This window comes from Ursus americanus, chromosome 11 (assembly GCF_024610735.1).
Source record: "Ursus americanus isolate L20-20 chromosome 11, mUrsAme1.1.p, whole genome shotgun sequence".
In the NCBI taxonomy this organism is placed as follows: domain Eukaryota; kingdom Metazoa; phylum Chordata; class Mammalia; order Carnivora; family Ursidae; genus Ursus; species Ursus americanus.
The window spans coordinates 12,660,742-12,681,043 of NC_142137.1; the positions used below are offsets into that span (position 1 = coordinate 12,660,742).

The window sequence follows — 20,302 nt, forward strand, 5'->3', positions numbered from 1 at the left end:
ACAGTATACAATCTAAAATATAAGCCTCAGTATAAGCAAGATATATGAAATCTTGATTTATAGACGAAGGAGGTTATTAGGTTGTTAACATACACTGCTCACTAGAAAAAAAAGGTGCTTTTAGACAATGCTGTAAAAATGATAAATAAAATACAGCCTTTCTGACTTTAATGAGACCATGCCACTCTTTATAATCACAAAAAAATATTGTTTCATTATGTTTTGAATGTAAACTAGTAACTCAGAATTTTTCTTGAAATTTACATCTTTTATTAGTGAAAACTCAATCTTCTCTTCCCGTGGCAAGGCGCTGTTATAAAGACTAGCAGAAGCCAAATGACAGCCTGTTCTACAGCACAGGCAAGATCTGCATGTGAAATGTCACGACATGCACAGGAAAATAATACAGAGCTCAATTGGTGTCTAAACGGTAAATCTGTGGCTATTGTGAAAATCAACTAAAAATATGGAATGGCTAAAGGATATACATTTGCTTACTTGACCAACACACACACACACACACACGCACACACACACACATGTGCACACACACACACATTCCGTCCATCATTCACTTTTTGAAGTGTCAGAAAACATTATTTCTCAAATGACACACAGGGCTTCATTTGCTATGCATAAGGTCAGTGAATATTAGCTTCATTTACACTTGGCTGAGAATCAGTTGGTGTCAACAGTAGAGGCTTCGTTCCTCTACTGAGCGGGGTTAGAATCTGACAGAAAGCTGCCACTGAGGAAGATGGATGATCTTCTCCGCTGACCCTGCTCCCCTACAGTGTCATAGTTTGGGTCTCTTTCTATCTCCACAACAAAAGACCCTCTCTGAGCTTCCCAGTGGCCTTCAGCCTTACTGGTGCTAACAGGTCCAGACATTTTCATCGATTGGATTCTCTACCTTTTAAACACAAGAGCTTGCCCTTTTTGGCTAGCTAAACCTTGGCACAGATGTCTTTTTTTTGTAATTGCATCTCTGCTGTCTATTGGAAAGGATGCAGTCAGACAGGCAAACATCGTGTCAGCACAGAAAATGTTGAACTATTTACCTCAGTTTCCCAATGTCATTTTAATGAAAGTGGTATGTAATCTGTCTGTAGAAATCAACCCTTAGATAATCTCATAGTATACTTCCAAATGGAAAGTCAAAATCTCACGTCTATTTGATGACTAATATCCGCAAAATACATCATGCAGAACTATTCAGTAGGGAGGGAAAAAGTACTTCACATTTTATATAAGCAGTTACTGACAACCATATTTTAAAACACATGTACCTAAAAGTATTCTATGTAATTTTCATTCTATATAATTCTAGTCTATATAATTTTTCCATTTTGCTTTCTACTACTGGCTGACACTGTGAAACACGGCCTTCCCTGACTAAAAATATACATGAAAATATTTAATACATAACAAAGATGCTATAACAATATAATAAATTACATGTTGCTTTGAGATCCTGGCTGTGAGCTATTTTAATATGTTGGAGATTTGTGACTGACATTTGAATAATCTGAAAGAAACTACCTAACCTCAAATTCAAATGTTCAAAAACACATATGCTAAAATGATGAAAAGTTCTTACAAACAGATTTACATGTAACACATTTTACGAGAAATGACTATTTTGAGTATGTATGGATTTCTAACTCAGACGCTTTATAATATTATAATATGTAACTGTCAACATTATTTATTGCATGTAAAATATAGTTTAACATATTGGCATATCTGGGATTGCAGAGTTAGCTAATAAATATATATATACGTAAAATATACTGATCTTAGTACAAAAAGAGAGAACTAAAAATAAAAATAAATTACACAAAAATGAAGATAAGGATACACCAATTCTAACTCAAGTTAACCCTTTTGTAACTGCAGACAAGATATAATGTGATAATTTTCTTGTACTCTGAAATAAAAACTATTAAGCCTCTATTAAAACATTCTGAAATTCTGTGTATTATATTTTAGTGTTGATGCTTTCATCCAAGTTGAGAAAATTAGCAAATTTTAATTGAAAATAACTATTAATTAAAATCTCTATAGCCAAACATTTTGTTCTAGATATAGAATTAACAACTCTCATTAAAATAAGTATATTTATTAAGGCTGAGGACTCCATTTAAAAATATACATTACTGAAATCATTCAAAGAAAAAATTCAAGAACACAGTTCCCTTTTATTTTTAATATCATATAGACCGTACATCAATGACTTTTAACTTTTATTCTCTAAATTAAATATTATTTCCTTCAATACAATGCCAATAATTTCAGATATGTATGTACAAGGCAACTATCAACCATTTTTTTTTTAATTTCTCTTTCTATAATGGGGAGTGAACAAAATCAACATTCTGCCCCTAGGATATGAGCCGGAAGCATCAGGAACACGATTTTTTAAAAAATCAAATTAGTTACTACTTTAATTTGATAATTATGGCCCTAAAGATCTGAAATTAATCTTAAGATCAAATGAGTTCTTAGGACTATGCAAAGTTTTTTTTTTAAATAAAAATACCAATAAGATTCCTCATGCCCAGTCTAGGTCCAGGATGTTTTTATATGTTCAACTGACCTAAGCATTCCGCCTATGCAGATTCTCAGGAGCATGTCCGTCAATCACTGTCAGCATTCTGTCAGACTCTACTCTGACTGCAAGTGACAGTCAGTTATCTATTGACATTAATGAATAATAAATAAGCATGCCCTTTAGGTTTATATGAATACAATGTATATTATTGTCACTATAGATTAGCCTATGTGCAAAAGCAGATTTGTTTTGGGGGGGGTTGTTTGTTTCTTTTTATCTCATACATTAGGAAATGGTAAAAAATATATATATAAAAGCAAAAACAAAAGCGAGGGGCTGCAATGAAAGATGTGCTGAATGTGAACTCTGGTATACATTAGTGTTTTGCTTTTCAACAAGTCAACCTTGTCTCAGCTTGTATCATATAAGCTTAAATAAGCTGTATTCACAGGCCCCTGAATATTTATGCTGTCTTTTACAGACCTAACACGTAGTTTGTTGTCTCTGCAACAGAGTATACAATGACAGAAAATCCTTAAAAAACTAAAGATCAGAAGAAGTTGTGGCAGTATCCTAACCTTGCTTCTCTTTTGTATTCACCCTTAATCTGCCTTCCTGGTAGAAAAAAACCATTTAAATTATTACTACACTCTCCTTTGTTGTTAAGTCCCCACCCCCTATCCCCCTATCTCATACCATAACAAAACTGTTACAGCTTTTTGAAAAATAAGAATTAAGAACTTTAATTAAGCATTCATATACACATCTTGACTAAGTTCCTTCATGATACTGACTTACAATGGTAATTCTAGAATTATATAGTCACAGTTCAAACGTTACAAAAGGGACTAGGACCTCCAGCATTGATCAAAGTATGGTTTATTTTCTTAGCTCAATAAATACAAGTTAGAATTCAAATTATAAAAGTTTTGCCCCATATTATGAGTTGTGATTTTTATTTTTAAATTTACCATTTTGAAAGTCTCTTCTCAATTTAATATTAAAAGTTTAATTTTATAAAGTTTTGTAAATAATGAACATTATCAATGATTTGAAGAGGTAAAAACTAGATTTCCTCTTTAGATCCAATTAACACTTCTACTAAAAGCATAAAAGGATGGAAAGTAGTTCAAAACACAAAGATATGCCATCATTAGATCAAAATTTTGCAATAATAATGAGTAATAGTTATAATAAGGTTCAATGTTTTTTAATTGATATGCCTTACACCAAATTATAATATGTGGAATCACTGTCATGTAAGGAAGGCAAAAAGACATAATGTTGCCAACTACATGCATGGATTTCAATAAGTGAAAACACAGAATGGGTAAGTACTCTTACTATTTTAATCCACTTAGTAGATGGGAAGGTATGTTCTGAAAAGTTTCAAACCGGGGAATAGCACAGAATTTTCTGAAAAGTAAATGAAAAGCTATTGTCAAAGTCTACAACACTATAGGAAAAGATGTGGGGGGAGAAAAAAGAAGAAATTAGAGAAAGAAAGAAAGAAAGAAAGAAAGAAAGAAAGAAAGAAAGAAAGGAAGGAAGGAAGGAAGGAAGGAAGGAAGGAAGAGAAAGAAAGAAAGAAAGAAAGAAAGAAAGAAAGAAAGAAAGAAAGAGAGAGAGAGAAAGAAAGGAAGGAAGAAAGGAAGAAAAGCTAGTGGGAGTGGGGATGGGAGAGAACACCCACTTTACCACACTGAAGGATGAAGGATATTAGAAAGAAGGAGGGCTACACATACAGTGATGGCCTGGTGAATAATCTTGAAAATCGACAATCGACGAGATCGCTGTATGAAATTTGAAGTGAATAGCAATGTTGTTATATTGGAAAAAGTTAAAAAGCAGTTAAATGACCAAACCATTAAGTTCAGCCTTGAAAAACACAGTACTCTGTGCATAATGTTTGTGCAGAATAAACTTCAGAAACAGCAAGAAGCATGGCTGAAATAGCAAACTTTAAAAGTTCCTATCAGGTTTCCTTTGCAAACTAAAATACTGTCTCAACATATTAAGCTTAGAGCCACATGTTTTCCCAGCTCCAGCTCACAACCGGAATGTCGAAGCTTAGCATGTGTTAATTTTAAAGGTCAGTTTGAGAAACAGATTTTACAGAAGGCTGACTGTCCCTCTGCCCTTGCAAGGTCCGAGGGGCTAAGGTCTGAAGGTTTCTTGGAGGAGATCCAGTCAGAAATCACAAGGTTAAACAGCAGAGTTGCTGCTCCCTTCCAAATTCTAGGTTTCTGATAATCTAAGAGGTGTCCACTATCTTTGAAAGCACATTTACGTACAATTGTCACATTACCCAAAACATGCTAACTGTTAAAAATTACCTACCTAGGAGCTGGTAAAATACTACAAGAATTGAAAATTAAAAGAAAAAAGAAAGAAAGAAAAAAAGAAAAAGAAGAAAAAAAAAAGGACTTTACTTTCTTATATGGCAGAGGAAACCTAAAACAATGTACTTGAAAATAAAGGAGTAAAAGTTAGTTTATAATGTTTTTCTTTGTGAAGGAAAATTTAATGACATTGCTGAGGTAGCTTTTATTTTGCTTTTTTTTTCTTTTATATATATGCAATAATCCAAGAATATCCTATAAGAGTTTTCAGCCTCCTTGTAAAAGTCAATTGAGATTTCCACAGAGAAAGAAGTCTTAACTATTCAGCACTTACAAATTAAAATATTAGTGCAGAGCAATTTAGAAATCTAAAAATGGGTCAAGGAAAAAATAAACTTAATTTTTTGTTCCATTATGTTGACGTATGATTTTTTACCCCTGGGGCAAGTAGAGGTGGGCAGTGAATGTGTGTGTGTGTGTGTGTGTGTGTGTGTGCATATATATGTATGTGTGTATATATGTATGTACATACATGTGTACATGTAATATATATTGTGTGTGTAATGTCAAAGTGAAAAGAAACTGGAAAGAGTAAGTTCTGATTTTACTTTGGGATCTCTCATGAATGAACTGTTAGAACTATAAATGAGGTCTTTAGTTGTCCCACTTATTGAAAAAAAAAAAAAAGAGAGAGAGACCAAAAAAAAAAACAAACCCTCTAATTTATTTTTGATAATCTTTAAGGTACACTCAAACTCCAAGAATTTATGATTCTAATTGTCTTGGAAGGGATTATACCCTCAAGGAGTGCAAGAATGTCCACAGAACAGATTTATTATAATGAATTTATATATATGTTATATATATTCCTGTCCTATCTCACATCTCTTTTCAAGGATAAAACTACTTTACAGGAAAAGGTCAACTGAAATAGGAACACTGTGTAGTATAAGTTATTTTGCCTGTTAAAAATAGTGGATATGAAGACATGATTTTAAAATCAATCAAGTTTATTTATTTAAGCCAATCTACTAGTTTAAATTAAGGTCATTAATTAATGTCATTCGGTAAGTCAATACCATTCGATGTCATTGTCTATATGGGAACTAGTTTAGCTAATAATAGTAAACTACTAAATAAACATAGAACATATAAATCACGGGAAAATAAAGAGTAGTTTAGTAAAGTCACCAATATTCACTTCATTTTTCTTAGAATAAACTTTTGTCATATCTAGCAATTCTTTAGATATATTCTACCCCTCCACACCTACCACTCCCATCCTTAATCCCTTTCTTATCCTACTCTCTTTTAAAAAGACTGTTCTTCTTAAAAAGTAAAGTAGATAATACTAACATAATAGATTGTTAACTAACTTTAATAAATGATAAATGTAAGATATGCAGGTAACAATTATATCTGATTGACAGTCTATTTTATTAGTAAAAGCATCATGGTGCTCCCTTCACCAAATTTAGGTATTCTACAAAAGGTTGTAATTTAGCGTTAATGCCTTCAGTGCAGGTGGGAGGCTAACATCACCACAGATGAGAAGCTAACGTAAGTATTAGTTAGGTAACACGTGAAACAAAGTATAAAACACAGTATGTGTTCTTTCAAACCCCCCTGGCTTTCTCTTAGAAGCAAGAGATAATATCATCATCAATAGTAAGTATTTTTTTCATTTCAAATGAAAAAATTCAAAACCCACAGCACAAAAATTATAACCTTGAAACAAATTTCAAATTCCTATGCTCCATGTATTTTCCCTGGTTTTCTGTATCATTCATTGACCCCAGACTAAACAAAGTAAACTGAATAATAAACCTTCCATACTACTTCATAAGACCACAGAATTTGAGAGAAAATATACACATTTACTTCAACTAAGGTATATCTTTTCCTGTGTTCCTGTGAAATGCTGTTATATGGGAAAAATACTATGATATATATACACACAGATTCTATAATCTTTAACAAAGTTGTTATCACAGGTAGAAAGCAAAAAATAATGTCTATAACTCGTTAATTTGACCCAAACTCAAAGCTGAACTGCTTTTGTTACCAGATTTTTTAAAACCTCAAATATATATGCATGTAACCTTCTACTTTTCACATAGTAACATGACATGAATACCGTAATAAAGATGTGCCTCCATAAGCTTAATTAGTAAGATATTTTGCAGAGGATGGGATAACTTAAATTCTCTTAAATGTGAGGAAAATTAGAATAAAGAGGCTTTCTGAAATTTTCCTCTCTGAATCATGCATCAGATTTTTATACACATAGAGAAAAACATCAAATGTATAGCTGGGTAAAATTTCTCCCATGAAAATAATATTGTTATTTGTACAAAATAACTATATTACACACAATATCATCATAAATGAAATCCTTTGTGGATTATAATTATAATATAACATCTTAGAGGAAATGGCTAGAAGTTCAATACAGAAATAAATCAAATGCAAAATCTGCAGGTTTCACTGATTTATATTATCACACTGCGTGCCAGAAATTAATGACAATTTAAGCTGCCACTGGAAATATAAAAGTTTGACCATATACTTGCCAAAGTTAGGATAATTAGATATGTTCTGAAGTCATATAAATCCTAGCAAGGTAAGTGCTACACATTAATTTCATATTTCCTTGCTTTCTTATTTTCTCCTCACTTCAGATCTTCCTTCTTCCTATCTTTTATGTAGTGAATAGTTACCATGTTCAGTGCACTGTGGGCACATACAAAGATGATTGAAGAGGAGTAAAAAAGCAGTATAATTTTAAGTGCAGTCTACAGTGTCCACAGGAAATTGTAATATGATTCTAACTTAACTATGACCATGACATTGATCTATATTTTTAAAGAGTTATGAGCAAATATCTCCGTAAAGGACAGAAGAAAGTGATAACGGTAGTTACATGATAAAAGGCCCTGTGGGACAGGAGCATAGAGATGGCACTAATTCCAGATCTACACATATTACCTATGCAAAGATGCCTTAAACAAGTATTACAAGCTTCTGAAAGTGAATAATCGAAGAGTATAAAAAATTGTAGCTATGGCTCAAATAGAAATATATTTGGACAATATACTGAATTTAATTTCTGATTTATAGAATAGAATATTAGTTTAGGATTTGATTTCTCAGGTTTGTTTCTATTATTTCATTTTGTATTGCAATTCGAGATAATATTTACAATATATAATTTGGAAGCAAAATAATCTTATAAAAATCACTTTCCCATATAAGATCAACACAAATATACTTTGACTTTCTTTTTTTTTTTTAAGTTTATTTATTTTCTTTTAGTAATCTCTACACCCAACATGGGTTCGAACTCACAACTTTGAGATCAAGAGTTGCATGCTCTTCCGACTGAGCCAGCCAGGCACCCCAAGACCTTTTTATTTTAGAAAATGTTACCAGGCTCTTGGAACTCTCTCTTCCTCAAGACATAGATATCAGTAACGAAGGTGAAATTACTTTCATTTCATTAGAGGAGGGAGACATAGAAGTTGAAAGAAAGACACACAAAGACTGTGACAGAGAATGGGAATATGACAATGAATAAATATAAATAATTATATTATTTTCATAGAAATAAATTCCATATTTGGAGCAGATTCCTATCTAGGTTTTCTAATGATTAGCCTATCATCTTGCTATATATGCCATGAGGAGAAGAAAATTCTCATACTCATCAGGTTTAAGGCTATCATAAAGACCAGCCATATACAACAAGAAATTAAATAGTGATATGAATATGAAATAAAAAAAATATTTGCCTTGGCAGTGGGCAGTGTATGATTAAGTCTTTAAGAAGCTGAAAAACATTTATTGGAAGACTAAGGTGGTACAAGAACTCCGCTAGGTAGATACTATGGTCGGTAGTAGAAAACCATAAGTAAGTTGTGGTTTTTAAGGAGCTTAGAAGCTGTAAAAGGAATTACAAATAAAGATTAAAATCAGATGGCAGGGACGCCTGGGTGGCTCAGTCAGTTAAGCGTCTGCTTGCAGCTCAGGTCATGATCTCGGGGTCCTGGGATACAGTCCAAGTCCCACATTAGGCTCCTTCCTCAGCAGGGAGTCTTCTCCCTCTCTCTCTGCTTGCCACTCCCCCTGCTTGTGCCCCCCCCCGACAAATAAATAAAAAATAAAAATAAAAAAATCAGATCACATATGATGATTTACACAGGGAAAGGGCTAAGTATTTATAAGTAACCAGAAGAAGAGATGATCTAACAGGGAGTAAGAGGCATTTAACTTGAAATTATAAGGAAAGGCACAATTTCAATCAGCTGACGCAGGCTAGCTGGCACTGCAGGTTGAAAAAAGCAAGGCATGGTAAGTACCAAGAGAGTGTTACTACCAGTAACTGCCATCGGAATTTGGAAGAGAGAAGTCATTGAAGAAGTCAGGAATGTGCAGGATTAAGATACAAAAGGTAATTGTGTTTGTTTGTTTGTTTGTTTGTTTCCACTTTATTTTGGGCCAAATGTTAAGTAATAGGGCATCATAAAAATATCTATGGGCATACTTACCGTAGAAGGACAGATCAGTACCTGGCTGGGGAACAGGGGCTTTGAGTATGATAAATATGGGACAGAACATTAGAAAAGAAGGTTAGGGTCAAGTTGGAGGGACTTAAATACCAGTCGAGAAAACAGGGAATTTTTATTGGTAATGAGGAGCCTGAAACTTTCTGATTAATAGAGTAATATACTATCTATGTTGTGTTTGACAAAACTGCATTCCGACGCCACATGAAAAAAGAACTGGGATAGGAAAGATAATGGCAAAGCAGATGACATATTTAAGATGTGGGGAACGACAAAGAAGTATTTTGAAATTATTATAAATAAAAAAAGTTCAGATTTGTAGCATCTTTCAAGATCCTGAAAGAACATTTCTTTTTATAAAAGACTTTGCAATAGATAAAATGTAAAGATGCAGGCATTGTATTGGTTAGGGGCAAGGATTCCCCGCCAGACCACCTTGACTAAACAGCAGTCTACCACTCTATGCGATTGTAGGTACTTAACCCATCTCTCACTGGGCTTTGGTTTCCTTATATAAAAATGTGTGTGTGCATCTATCACATCATATGTATATGTAATGTCTGTAAATGTCTGTATACGTATCATATATATATATATACATGCATCTCATATATATAATTTAGTATAGGTAAATAATGTAATACTTCGGTAGGGGTATTTTTTGTCCTTTAAACAGAGTGATGATATTGCCTACCTACTAGATTAAATGAGTTAGTAACATCCCTCTTTGAGACTAAATGAATTAACACATGTAAAACACTTAAAACAAGCTCTTGCCATCTATGAATAACTAAAAAGCAAACAAAATTTATGACCTGTTTTTGCTGAAGGCCTTGAATCTCCCCCTTTTAAATTATTTAAACTATGTCCTCTACTTACTACCGTTCTATCACCTGAGCCCTGTATTTTACACAGATGCTAACTTAATTTAAAAACCCATATATTCAAGATACAATTCAAGCTGCTGTTACAGGAAATAGCAGGTTACACATAACTTAAAATTTTTAAAAAATAAGTCAATGTTCAACATAATTTAAAAACTCAGAGAACCAAAGATCACCCAAGATCCCACCAGTCTGAAACATCGATTATGTTATTTATCCTTGCATCAATTCTTTTCCCTATGTATATCTTGCATATTCTAAATATCGGCATCTGCAAAATGTTATTCTTTAATTTTCATTCAAAATTATTAATAGTGAGTAATTTAAAACTCCTATATCACATGGCTGATATTTTAGGGACTAATTTCAATCAAGGTGATGCACTTAACTTTGGACATTTAGGTTATTTCCAATATTTCCAATCGTATACCTTGCTGGAGAAAGAAAAGGTTATGTAAAAAATTCTTTTCTGTCATTGAAGTATCTTCTCCAATAAGTTACCAGGGATGAAATTACTGGCTTAAAGGATATTTAACTATTTGTGGCCTGTAAGGTCTATCCTCATTCACTCATTGCCATGAGATTTCTTTACTTATCAAATTCCTTCTTGCATTATTAGTAACAAGATAATAGCAAGCATTCATTGATTATTTGCTATGTCCCAGATACTATTCTTAGGGTTTTTACATGCATTATTTCATCGACTTCTAACAAGAACCCTATGCGGAAGGTACTATTCTTATTAGCCCTATTTATACTTAAGGAAATTAAGGCTTAGAGAGATTGTCCTAGTTTACACATCTGGTATGTCATAGAGCCAGAATTTGAAAACTGTGACTCTACATTGAGCTATTAATCCTGTAGTGTATCTTACTTTTCTGTTTATATTTGATTATAAACAAGATATATTATGAAGACTTGTTTTCATAAAAAAGTGATAGTAGAAATTACGTGCTACATTTTGTGAAAAAAAAACAAACAAACCAAAACATGGTTTTCAAAGATCTAATCAACACAGATTTTAATATTATCAATGCTTTCAGATTGAATCGATGTTTTTATTTAATTATATATATGTCCATTAATTATATGTTAATAAAATAATGACAAGCCTGTTAACATATTAATATAAAATATTAGGAAGCAACTATTAGGGAAATTCCTTATAATAAAAATTAGAAATATAAAATTATTGTAATTCCCCTTCACATTAAAATCATCAAAAAAGAAATTCCTAAATTTTTGTTTTAATTCAGAAAATCAAAACTAAGCAATATAAATAATGCAAGTAGATCCCATCTCTACGATCTGATATAGGTGCATGTGAACTGCATAACATCCTTGGATTTTTTACAATTAGGGAGACCATATATTTTATCATCCAAATTGGAACACTTTGGAAAGCAAAGAGAGGCAGTGTTAACAGAACAATTATCCCAGACAAATGAGGCATATGGTCACCTTACTTAGAACAAAGTTTCACCATTTCTTCAGTAACTAGAATCCATCCATTGGTTGAAGTTCAGGACAAATTTTAGGATGCAGTGTAGTGCAGTGGTGGAAAAAAGACTTGATTTGGTAAACAGGATACTGGATTCCTACCCAATTTTCTTACGTATTAATATCCCTGAGCTTCAGTTTCTTCATACGTTAAGAGAAAGAAAAAATAATACTTTCCATCTCTTAGTGATAAGGTAAGAACTAATCAGTAATATGAACACGATTGTTTAGTGTAAATACTAAGCTCCACACTTTGACAAATGCTATTCTACTTTTTAAATGAAATAAAATTATACAGAAGTTCCAGAAATTTCAAAATATATTTCGGAATACAATTTTATTAGTCTTCTGAATATATTTATATATGTAAAATATAATCTGCTAGTTTGCACAGAAGCTATGACAACTCACGGTAATTTTTTTTAAATGACTTTTTAACAATAAAAGCTTGCTAACCAACTGGAATTACATATTTTTCAAAGACTGAAGAGATGTCTTCATGAAAGCATTATAATAAAGAATAAAAGTTCTCCATACATTAGTAAACTTGAGAAACATTTGGTTCTCAAAATTGAGGGGTTTGTTTTTTTCAAAATCTTCTTGAAGAAAAAAAAAAGGCTCTTACATCAACTAATCAAAACTGTGATCAGTTTTCACAGTTGTTCATATTTCAAATTATACTCTAACACATATCACCATGGACTTCCACTCTACAAGTGCCTTGATAAACTTGCCTTTAAGTGGCTAACCACCCTCATTTGGCTAGGGACTCACTAGCATCCTCTCCCAAACACTTCAGTTTTCCTCAATATGGGACTGGAATTTGTTTTCAAACTCTTAACAGGATCATTGAAAGGAAACAGGAGAAATACTATAAAGGCAGGCCTGGATTAATTCCAGAGGCAAGTACTCTCACAGCAATGCCCTGGAATTATGCCAAGGAGGGAAGTGTTTTTGCAAATGAACATAGTGCCGTAGTTAAGTATAAGGTCTTTAATTCCTTTGTCAACATCACCTAGGTTAAAAATTAAGAAAGTTATGTCATAAACAATTTACTTGACTTACAACAGTGCACACATACTCTTTCAGTTGAACCATAAGGAGGCATCATGACTAATCACAGTTTTTTTAATGAACTCTTTCTAATACCTAATTCCACCTATTTCAATGCAGGATTCATGTAGACGACAGTGAAGTCATTTTACTTTATTTTTAACTACCTGAGTGTGGTTTGCAGGTGACAATAACTTTGATCCTCAAATGTGGTTCCAATTCTTGAAACTGAAATAAATAAATGTGGATAATTTTAATAGTACCACATTTAATGAGATTATTTTGCTGATTTGGAAGAAATTGGGAGTCTTTCCTCATGGTAAATGCCTTTATTACAGTTAAAGAGTATTTTTCTCACTAAGTTCTATACTTGTAAGTGTAAAAAGCAAACAGTTCCTGTTTGTTTTTAACAAATAAATGCAGAAATCATTTAGGTCAAATTACACAAAATGATACAAAAAAATACAATAATTTTCTTTAAAAATCTTTAAGCCTTAAAAGAGCAGGAATTTTAATGTTATTTCCTAGACTTTTCTTAGGCAGATTTAATTGGGCATTTTTGTAAATACTCCTGTTTTACTTATTTTATTTCCCATTTTTAATTGTTCAAAAGTTTAAAGTCCACTTTCACATCAATCAAAATCTGCATACAACTCATATTGGCTGTTTTTACAGCTAAGGTGTAATAGTATGTTCTTAAATTTTCTTATTATAATTATTTTCAAGTCAATAAGAACATTGCCTTTCACTGAATTGATTAGTTCACTAAGAATATTTCTACACTTCCCCAGTGGTATAGCATTCTGCCTACTAGTACTGATAAATTTTCATCAGTTTTTGATTTCCACATTTATGGAAGCTGCAGGATGATCTACTCAATAAGAAATCCTACCACTGTAAGGGAGAGGGAAAGAGGACAGTGGGTATGACAGGTTTGACTCCTTCAAAGGGGTGTCAAAGGAAGCTGATAAACTGGTCTATAGTTTAGAACCCAAACCTATAGCATCTGTTTTGCCCGGAGTTCACTTCACAGCATTAGCTATAGCATGGATGACAATTGAGTGCTGGGTCTTCGGTATTTTATACACTAGTGGCCATGCACATGAAGTATTTAACTCTTCAATCAGGATAGAAAAATATATTTGCTCAGTTACTCCATCTAAATAGTCTAATAGAAATATAGTATGAGCTATGTATGTAATTTTAAAATTTCCAACAGCCACATTAAAAAAGAATAAACAGAAACAAAATTAATTTTAACATTATATTTTAACCCAACATATCTAAACTTTGATTCTTTCAATATGTAAGCAGCATAAAAATTATTAATGATATATTACATTCTTTTTTTTTTTTTGTGCTAAGCTGTTGAAATCCAGTGTGCAAAGTATACTTATAGTACATCTCCATTCAGAATAGCCAATTTTTAGACCCTAAGAGCCACATGTGGCTCCTGGTTACCGTATTGGACAACACAGATCGGAATATTTTTTAAACTATTATTTCTTTAAATATTCTATTAGAATGAGAATTTTATGGGGAAGTAATATGATTTATATACCAAATTACTAAGAGCAAGACATTTGAATTAAGCAATGAAACAGTATAATATTTGCTAGGATTCTCCTTGCTTTGTGCAGAAACCAGGTCAATATTGTTGCTAAAAGCCCAGGCTCGGGAATCAAAGCGCCCTGAATTTGATTCTAAGCTAAGACAGATATTACTTCCTAAAGTAACTACAAGCAAGCAGTTTACCCTTGATAGCACCAATTTTTTTTCTATAAAACAGACATGATAATGAAATCCACTTCATTAAATGAACTAGTATATATAAAGCATATGGAAGAGTATTTGTGTATAGTAAGTTAATACCGTTAGTTGTAGTCCCTTCTAAATTAATTAGGATTTGCACTTATTAAAATTATGGCTTTGAACGAATATGTAAAAGTTATTTTTCAGAATGCATTATTCCTTATAAATTAAAAGATATATAAATAATATAACCTTATTATAGAATTTTTTGGGATACCCAAAACCAGAAAAATACCTATCAATTTTGAAGGTCCATGTGACATAGCTTTAAATAGAAAAATACTGGCCAATTACAATGGCTACAGAATACTATATAAGAGAAAATCCAGTTTCACAAAACGAAGGAAAAGGTTCACTAATTCGTATGGCATTATTGTTTCAAAACATAGAGAACGTCCAACTGATGTATTACAGTAACTAAAGCTTTACTTTGGCCCACTTCCACAAAAAATGTGGTCCACTATAACAGGACTTATCAGAAAAGCATTTGTTTTGTTATTTAGTCCAGAAAAGAAATATGGCTTTGGCAGAAGTAACCTCAGAGATCTACCAAGTGAAATTTGATGATTTTTGCATCAAAGTTTCATTATTTATAAAAAAATTCTAAAAGTTTAGAAATATATTTGTATGTGCCCTGTCAACAGAGCTCTTATTAGCAGCCTCCTTAACCTCTTCTTTTCTGCTACTTACAATCCAGACACTACAGATTTCACAACAGGAGGAATCCCCTATCATTGAATCCTGATTACTGTTACACCTCTCTCTGCTCACTCTCCTCTCTTAAATCTCATAGACCAATGTGCAACTGTGGACTTCTAGGTCAAACACAGGGCAAATTAAATCTTAGTAACAAGTGTCATTATTGCCAATATTTATTGCATAGCATCAGTGCAGATATCACTGTGGGGGAATCATTGATAGCTCAATAGTGACTTCACTTAAGATCGGCTGAATCGGAAATGCTGGTGTAGCACAGACGCACTTGTTTAAGTAACTATTAAGACTCAACATCTCTGATACTGAAACAGAAAAAAAATGCAAAGTGGAATTTTAATAGCACGGGTTACTTACGTTCACAAGTGTCCCCTTTTTGCTGGTAGCCTGCTTTGCAGATACACTTTCCAATGGGCACTAACCATTCTCCTTCTGCACTGCAGTGCATCCTGGGGGAGTTTTCCGCCTCTTCCTCTGCACTGCTGACACATGTCCCTCGAACCTCGACTAAAGAGGAAAATTCTGAACCAGTCACTGTATCTGGAAAGATAGCTAAATTCTCAATAATGGACCAGCACTTCTTGTAGTATACTTTGACAGAGACCAAAGCTATGCAAGCCCCTACATCCTGAAAGGCAAGATAGAATCCCTTTTTGGACAAAGGTCCAATCTCTCTCACCTCAGTGTTAAGCTTCATCTTTCTTTCACCAAGGTCACCTTGGGTAAAACTTTCATCTGCAGCAATGGTGTCTATTTTTACATAGAGGTTTTCTCTTATATTCCTGCCAGTGTCGTAGTCTGTTTCATAATAGTACAAATTAAAGGTTTCCTTGCAAGTTCCCAGCACTCCAGGAAGACTGTTACAATCCCTCAGGGTAAATTTCAATTCTACAAAAATCCTTTGTGCATTGCCTTTCGAAATCCAGTTAGTCCGCAGCCAGTTGTTTTGGTTGGGTTCCATGACCTGGCACACCTGGTAGGTTCGGATCGGGGTGTAGTTCTCATCCAAACCACTGATCTCTTCCCACTGTAAAATGTTTTAAAAAGGTGATCAGTCATGCAACAAAAATAATAATAATAATAACATTTTTATTTTGAAAGTACATGAGGCTTCTTTAGCATAGCACAAATGATGATCTGCGAAAGAGTCAGGTAGACTCCTACCCTGGCTAACAGTAACTGGACTCTTAGTTCAGCTTCATCCTGGTAGCGGCACATCTTTCAGGTTGCCTGCATCGTTTGTACATAAAATAAATATTTCATTTTGTTTAATATCTGTTTGCTAGTGTATTAGTGTTTCTTTTTACATGTTTGCTTATGTCTATAGTCTCCACTGAGATTATAATTTTTATAGACTAAGCGCACAACACAATCACTTAAATTACCATTTAATGCATATGCATATGGATACATGGCAGAATTTCTGATAACTCAGTTGACATTTTAAGTGTTGATGTTAAACTTAGCGCACCTAAAAAACACAGGGAAGAAAATGCCAAGAGTGCTCCGAAATGTAAAAGCAGTCCACAACATGTTGATATTCACAATGCAAAATCTTTTACAATCTTTCCAAAATGAGATATAAGGCAGTCACATTTTACAGAGCTATTTATTTATTGCGGTGTTATATATAATACCATGCATAAGCCACATAACTATAAATAAGTAGTTATAAAAGCATGATTCATCTTTATAAATAAATTGCTTTCAATAGACAATCAAATGTACATGGCAAATCAGCATGCTGGATCATATTTCAGTAATAAGCTTTTTGACAGGAAAAATACCACATATTTAAAAATGTCCATTCATATGCTGATGCAATATATACGACGGCAAACATATTTCTCATGAAAAGGGAAAATAATAAGTTTAGCAGAATTTGCAACAATTTAAAGACTATTAAGCCATGTATAATAATATCTATACCACTCATTAGCAAGTAAATTCATTTCACCTAAAATATCCTAGAAGTCTAACATAACAGCTGATTATGTCCTTTCTTACCACTATTACAAAACTTACCACTTTATGTTTAGGCTACCTTAATCGTGAAATCATCATCTACTTGTATTCATTTCCCCAATATAAAATGTCAAATATGAAAATGTTAGCATTCAAATCCAAAATCACACAGCATGCAATATTTAAACCATCATTTCAAGAAAAGCAGAGAGGAAAATAAACTAATAAGCATGTGGTAATGAGTTTTATTTGTAAAACTTGATTAGAGAATCAATTTATTAAAATACTTTAAAATATTAATACCTACTTTTAAAACTTTTTTAGAAAACTGACAAATTAGCAAAATACTATAATTCAGAGATTTCTTGTACGATATTATATATTTGCAGCAATTTTATTATACATATCGAAGTCCTCAAATGCAGCAAAGAACCCATTATCATGGGCAGGTTTTATTCAACACAACTTGAGTTTGTGACTAGTTAATGATGTGCATACTTCCCTTTGTTTCAGTGAGCTGCTTATAATCTGTCTGAATGGCACTTAGCCAAATATACCCAAATTCATCCATTTGGATGGGGAGATTTTAGTCTCTTAATTAGATCGAAATTATTAAAAGAAGTAAAACTGATAATGATATCTACCAAGAAATCAAAAGCTCTAAAGATAAATGTGCTCTTTTTAACAATTCCCCAGCCCGAAGAAACCAAGGCCAATTATTATAAAGGCATATCTCAAGATTTCCTTTCTCTAACTTCAAGAACAATCATATTACTTTGTTTTATGTACGAAAAATCAATTTCACTACTTATGAAACCCAGTTAATTTTAATTTTTATTTAAAAATGTATTCCTGAGGGGAAAATTTCAAGACAACTATTGTATAGATCACAAATAGTGAGACTACAAAATGCATTTAACACAACTCTTGTTTTATTATTTCACTTTTCTAAGAGATTGCAATCATTTCTACAAATTACACCATTAGGAAAGAAGTCTTAATTCAGATACTGTGCTTTTACAGTATACTTACAAAAATATTTTCTAAAAATGTATCTTAATAACATGTTAGTTCCTGTGAGATATTTAATCACATGCAAGCCAATCTATTTTATGTATAAAAAATATTGTCAAGCATCATTTCCTAATATTATCTGTTGATTCCTACAGATAGGTAGGGTTAACTGTTAAGATATTTGGACTGATAAAATGCCCATTTGAGTCAAAGATAACACAGACAGTCATAATTTATCATTTTGTGGATTACATTGATGAAATACTACAATCACCCCAATCTTGTATCAGTTTAGCTCCCCTTAGAGATAAAAACTATCTTCCATACCTATTTGTTTTAATTGATGGATGGTAGAAAATGGGCTACATCTGTCATTGGTAAGAAAAGTGTTTCTTTTTTATTGTGAATGTCTTCCTAAAATGTATATTTTTACTCATGAAAACTATTCCACTTACGAGAAAAGTATGACATTCCTACCTTAAACTCAGTGCACTTTTTATACTTTATCTTTAAAATACTTGTCATTTCTTCATAATTTAATCTGACCTATACAGATAACTACAATATGATCTTAAGTAATCTTTCAAATATTAATTGAATAAAAAAATCTGAATATTTTAAGATTTGCATTGTTCACATTTTGCATTATTAAACTGACTTCCAGTTCATGACATATTGATTTTATGCTGTTCTTATACTCAAAAATCCCTTTCAGATTTTCATTCTTCTCTTTGTAAAATATTACACTTTTTATATCCTCACGTATATTTCATACTGTAAGGAAGATCAACTTAAATAACAATAAGATATATACTCTCCTTTCTCGGAACCCCCTTTCTTCATAGGGATAAGGTATGTGCCCTCTCTCACAATTAAAATAAGACCTAAAGACAAAGACCTTGAACTAAATTTAAGTAAATAATATACCTTTCCTGACATGTGAAATGTAATGGTCAGAATATTTTTAGGGTTTACTTATACTTTCATTGATTTTTATTGGACAGCTTTTACTCATATTTACTGTAGCACTTTTACTATAATATATACATGCTCTGCCATCGTTTCTGATTAATAACAGCAGGTAGCACATGATAAAAATTTGGAGAATCCAAATAATATTTTACAGCAAATTCCATGCTAAAATATGGAGCATATTATACTTTTAGCTACCTTTTAAAGTGTATTTTGAATGATGCTAAAACTGTTTTTAAAAGAAGAAACACATCACATACTGTTTTAAAGAACTACATACAGCCTACCTAGTGATTATACTAAGAAGTATAAAGCAACTAAAGAGGTTTAAGTGAGTTTGTGAAGGAAATGTTCCCTGTAATTAGTTAGCATTTATAGCCTGGAACCTGAGGTATGATTCCTCTCACAATAAGAACTCAAAAGGTTATGGTTATAGAGATTTTTTTTTTTAAATCCATTTCCCCAAGTACTAAGTATACCTTCTCTTACTCAAAGAACTCAATGTCTCGTTATAACACAACAAAATTTTGAATGAGACATTTAGAATTAAAACAGTTTAAATATGACGAATGTGAATAATTCCATGGGGGGGAGGTTTTGTTTCTTACTTTAAAAAATAAAAGGCGCTATTTTATGAGGAGAAGCACTTACCCCATTGGGTGGAGAGGAAATCCATTCCAACTCTGTCTGTTGTGCTTTAGAATCCAGCAGTAGTACTGAAAAAGAAAGTTTTATTTCCAAATGTTACATAAAAAATGTAAACATATTTGTAAAAGTTATTAATGTGAATCTAATTTTTATATAATGATCACTTCATGATCTAAGATATATAAACAGTTATTTACATAAATGAATGATGAAATGAATACCCACCTGATACAAGTATATTCCCCTTTCTTAAGGAGAAAAGATGCAAAAATACCATAT

At 32.4% G+C, this 20,302-nt stretch overlaps 1 protein-coding gene across 5 annotated transcripts in view; it reads right to left on the reverse strand.

Moving 5' to 3' along the window:
* EPHA7 (EPH receptor A7) overlaps positions 1-20,302 on the reverse strand; it is a 160,026-nt gene that overhangs the window by 135,250 nt on the left and 4,474 nt on the right. For all 5 annotated transcript variants that reach the window (XM_045807049.2, XM_045807048.2, XM_045807047.2 and 2 more), the window contains exons 2-3: positions 20,027-20,091; positions 15,782-16,451 (exon numbers count right to left, since the gene is read on the reverse strand). In XM_045807049.2, the coding sequence (XP_045663005.1) occupies positions 15,782-16,451; positions 20,027-20,091 (735 nt within the window). The remainder of the gene's footprint in view (positions 1-15,781; positions 16,452-20,026; positions 20,092-20,302) is intronic.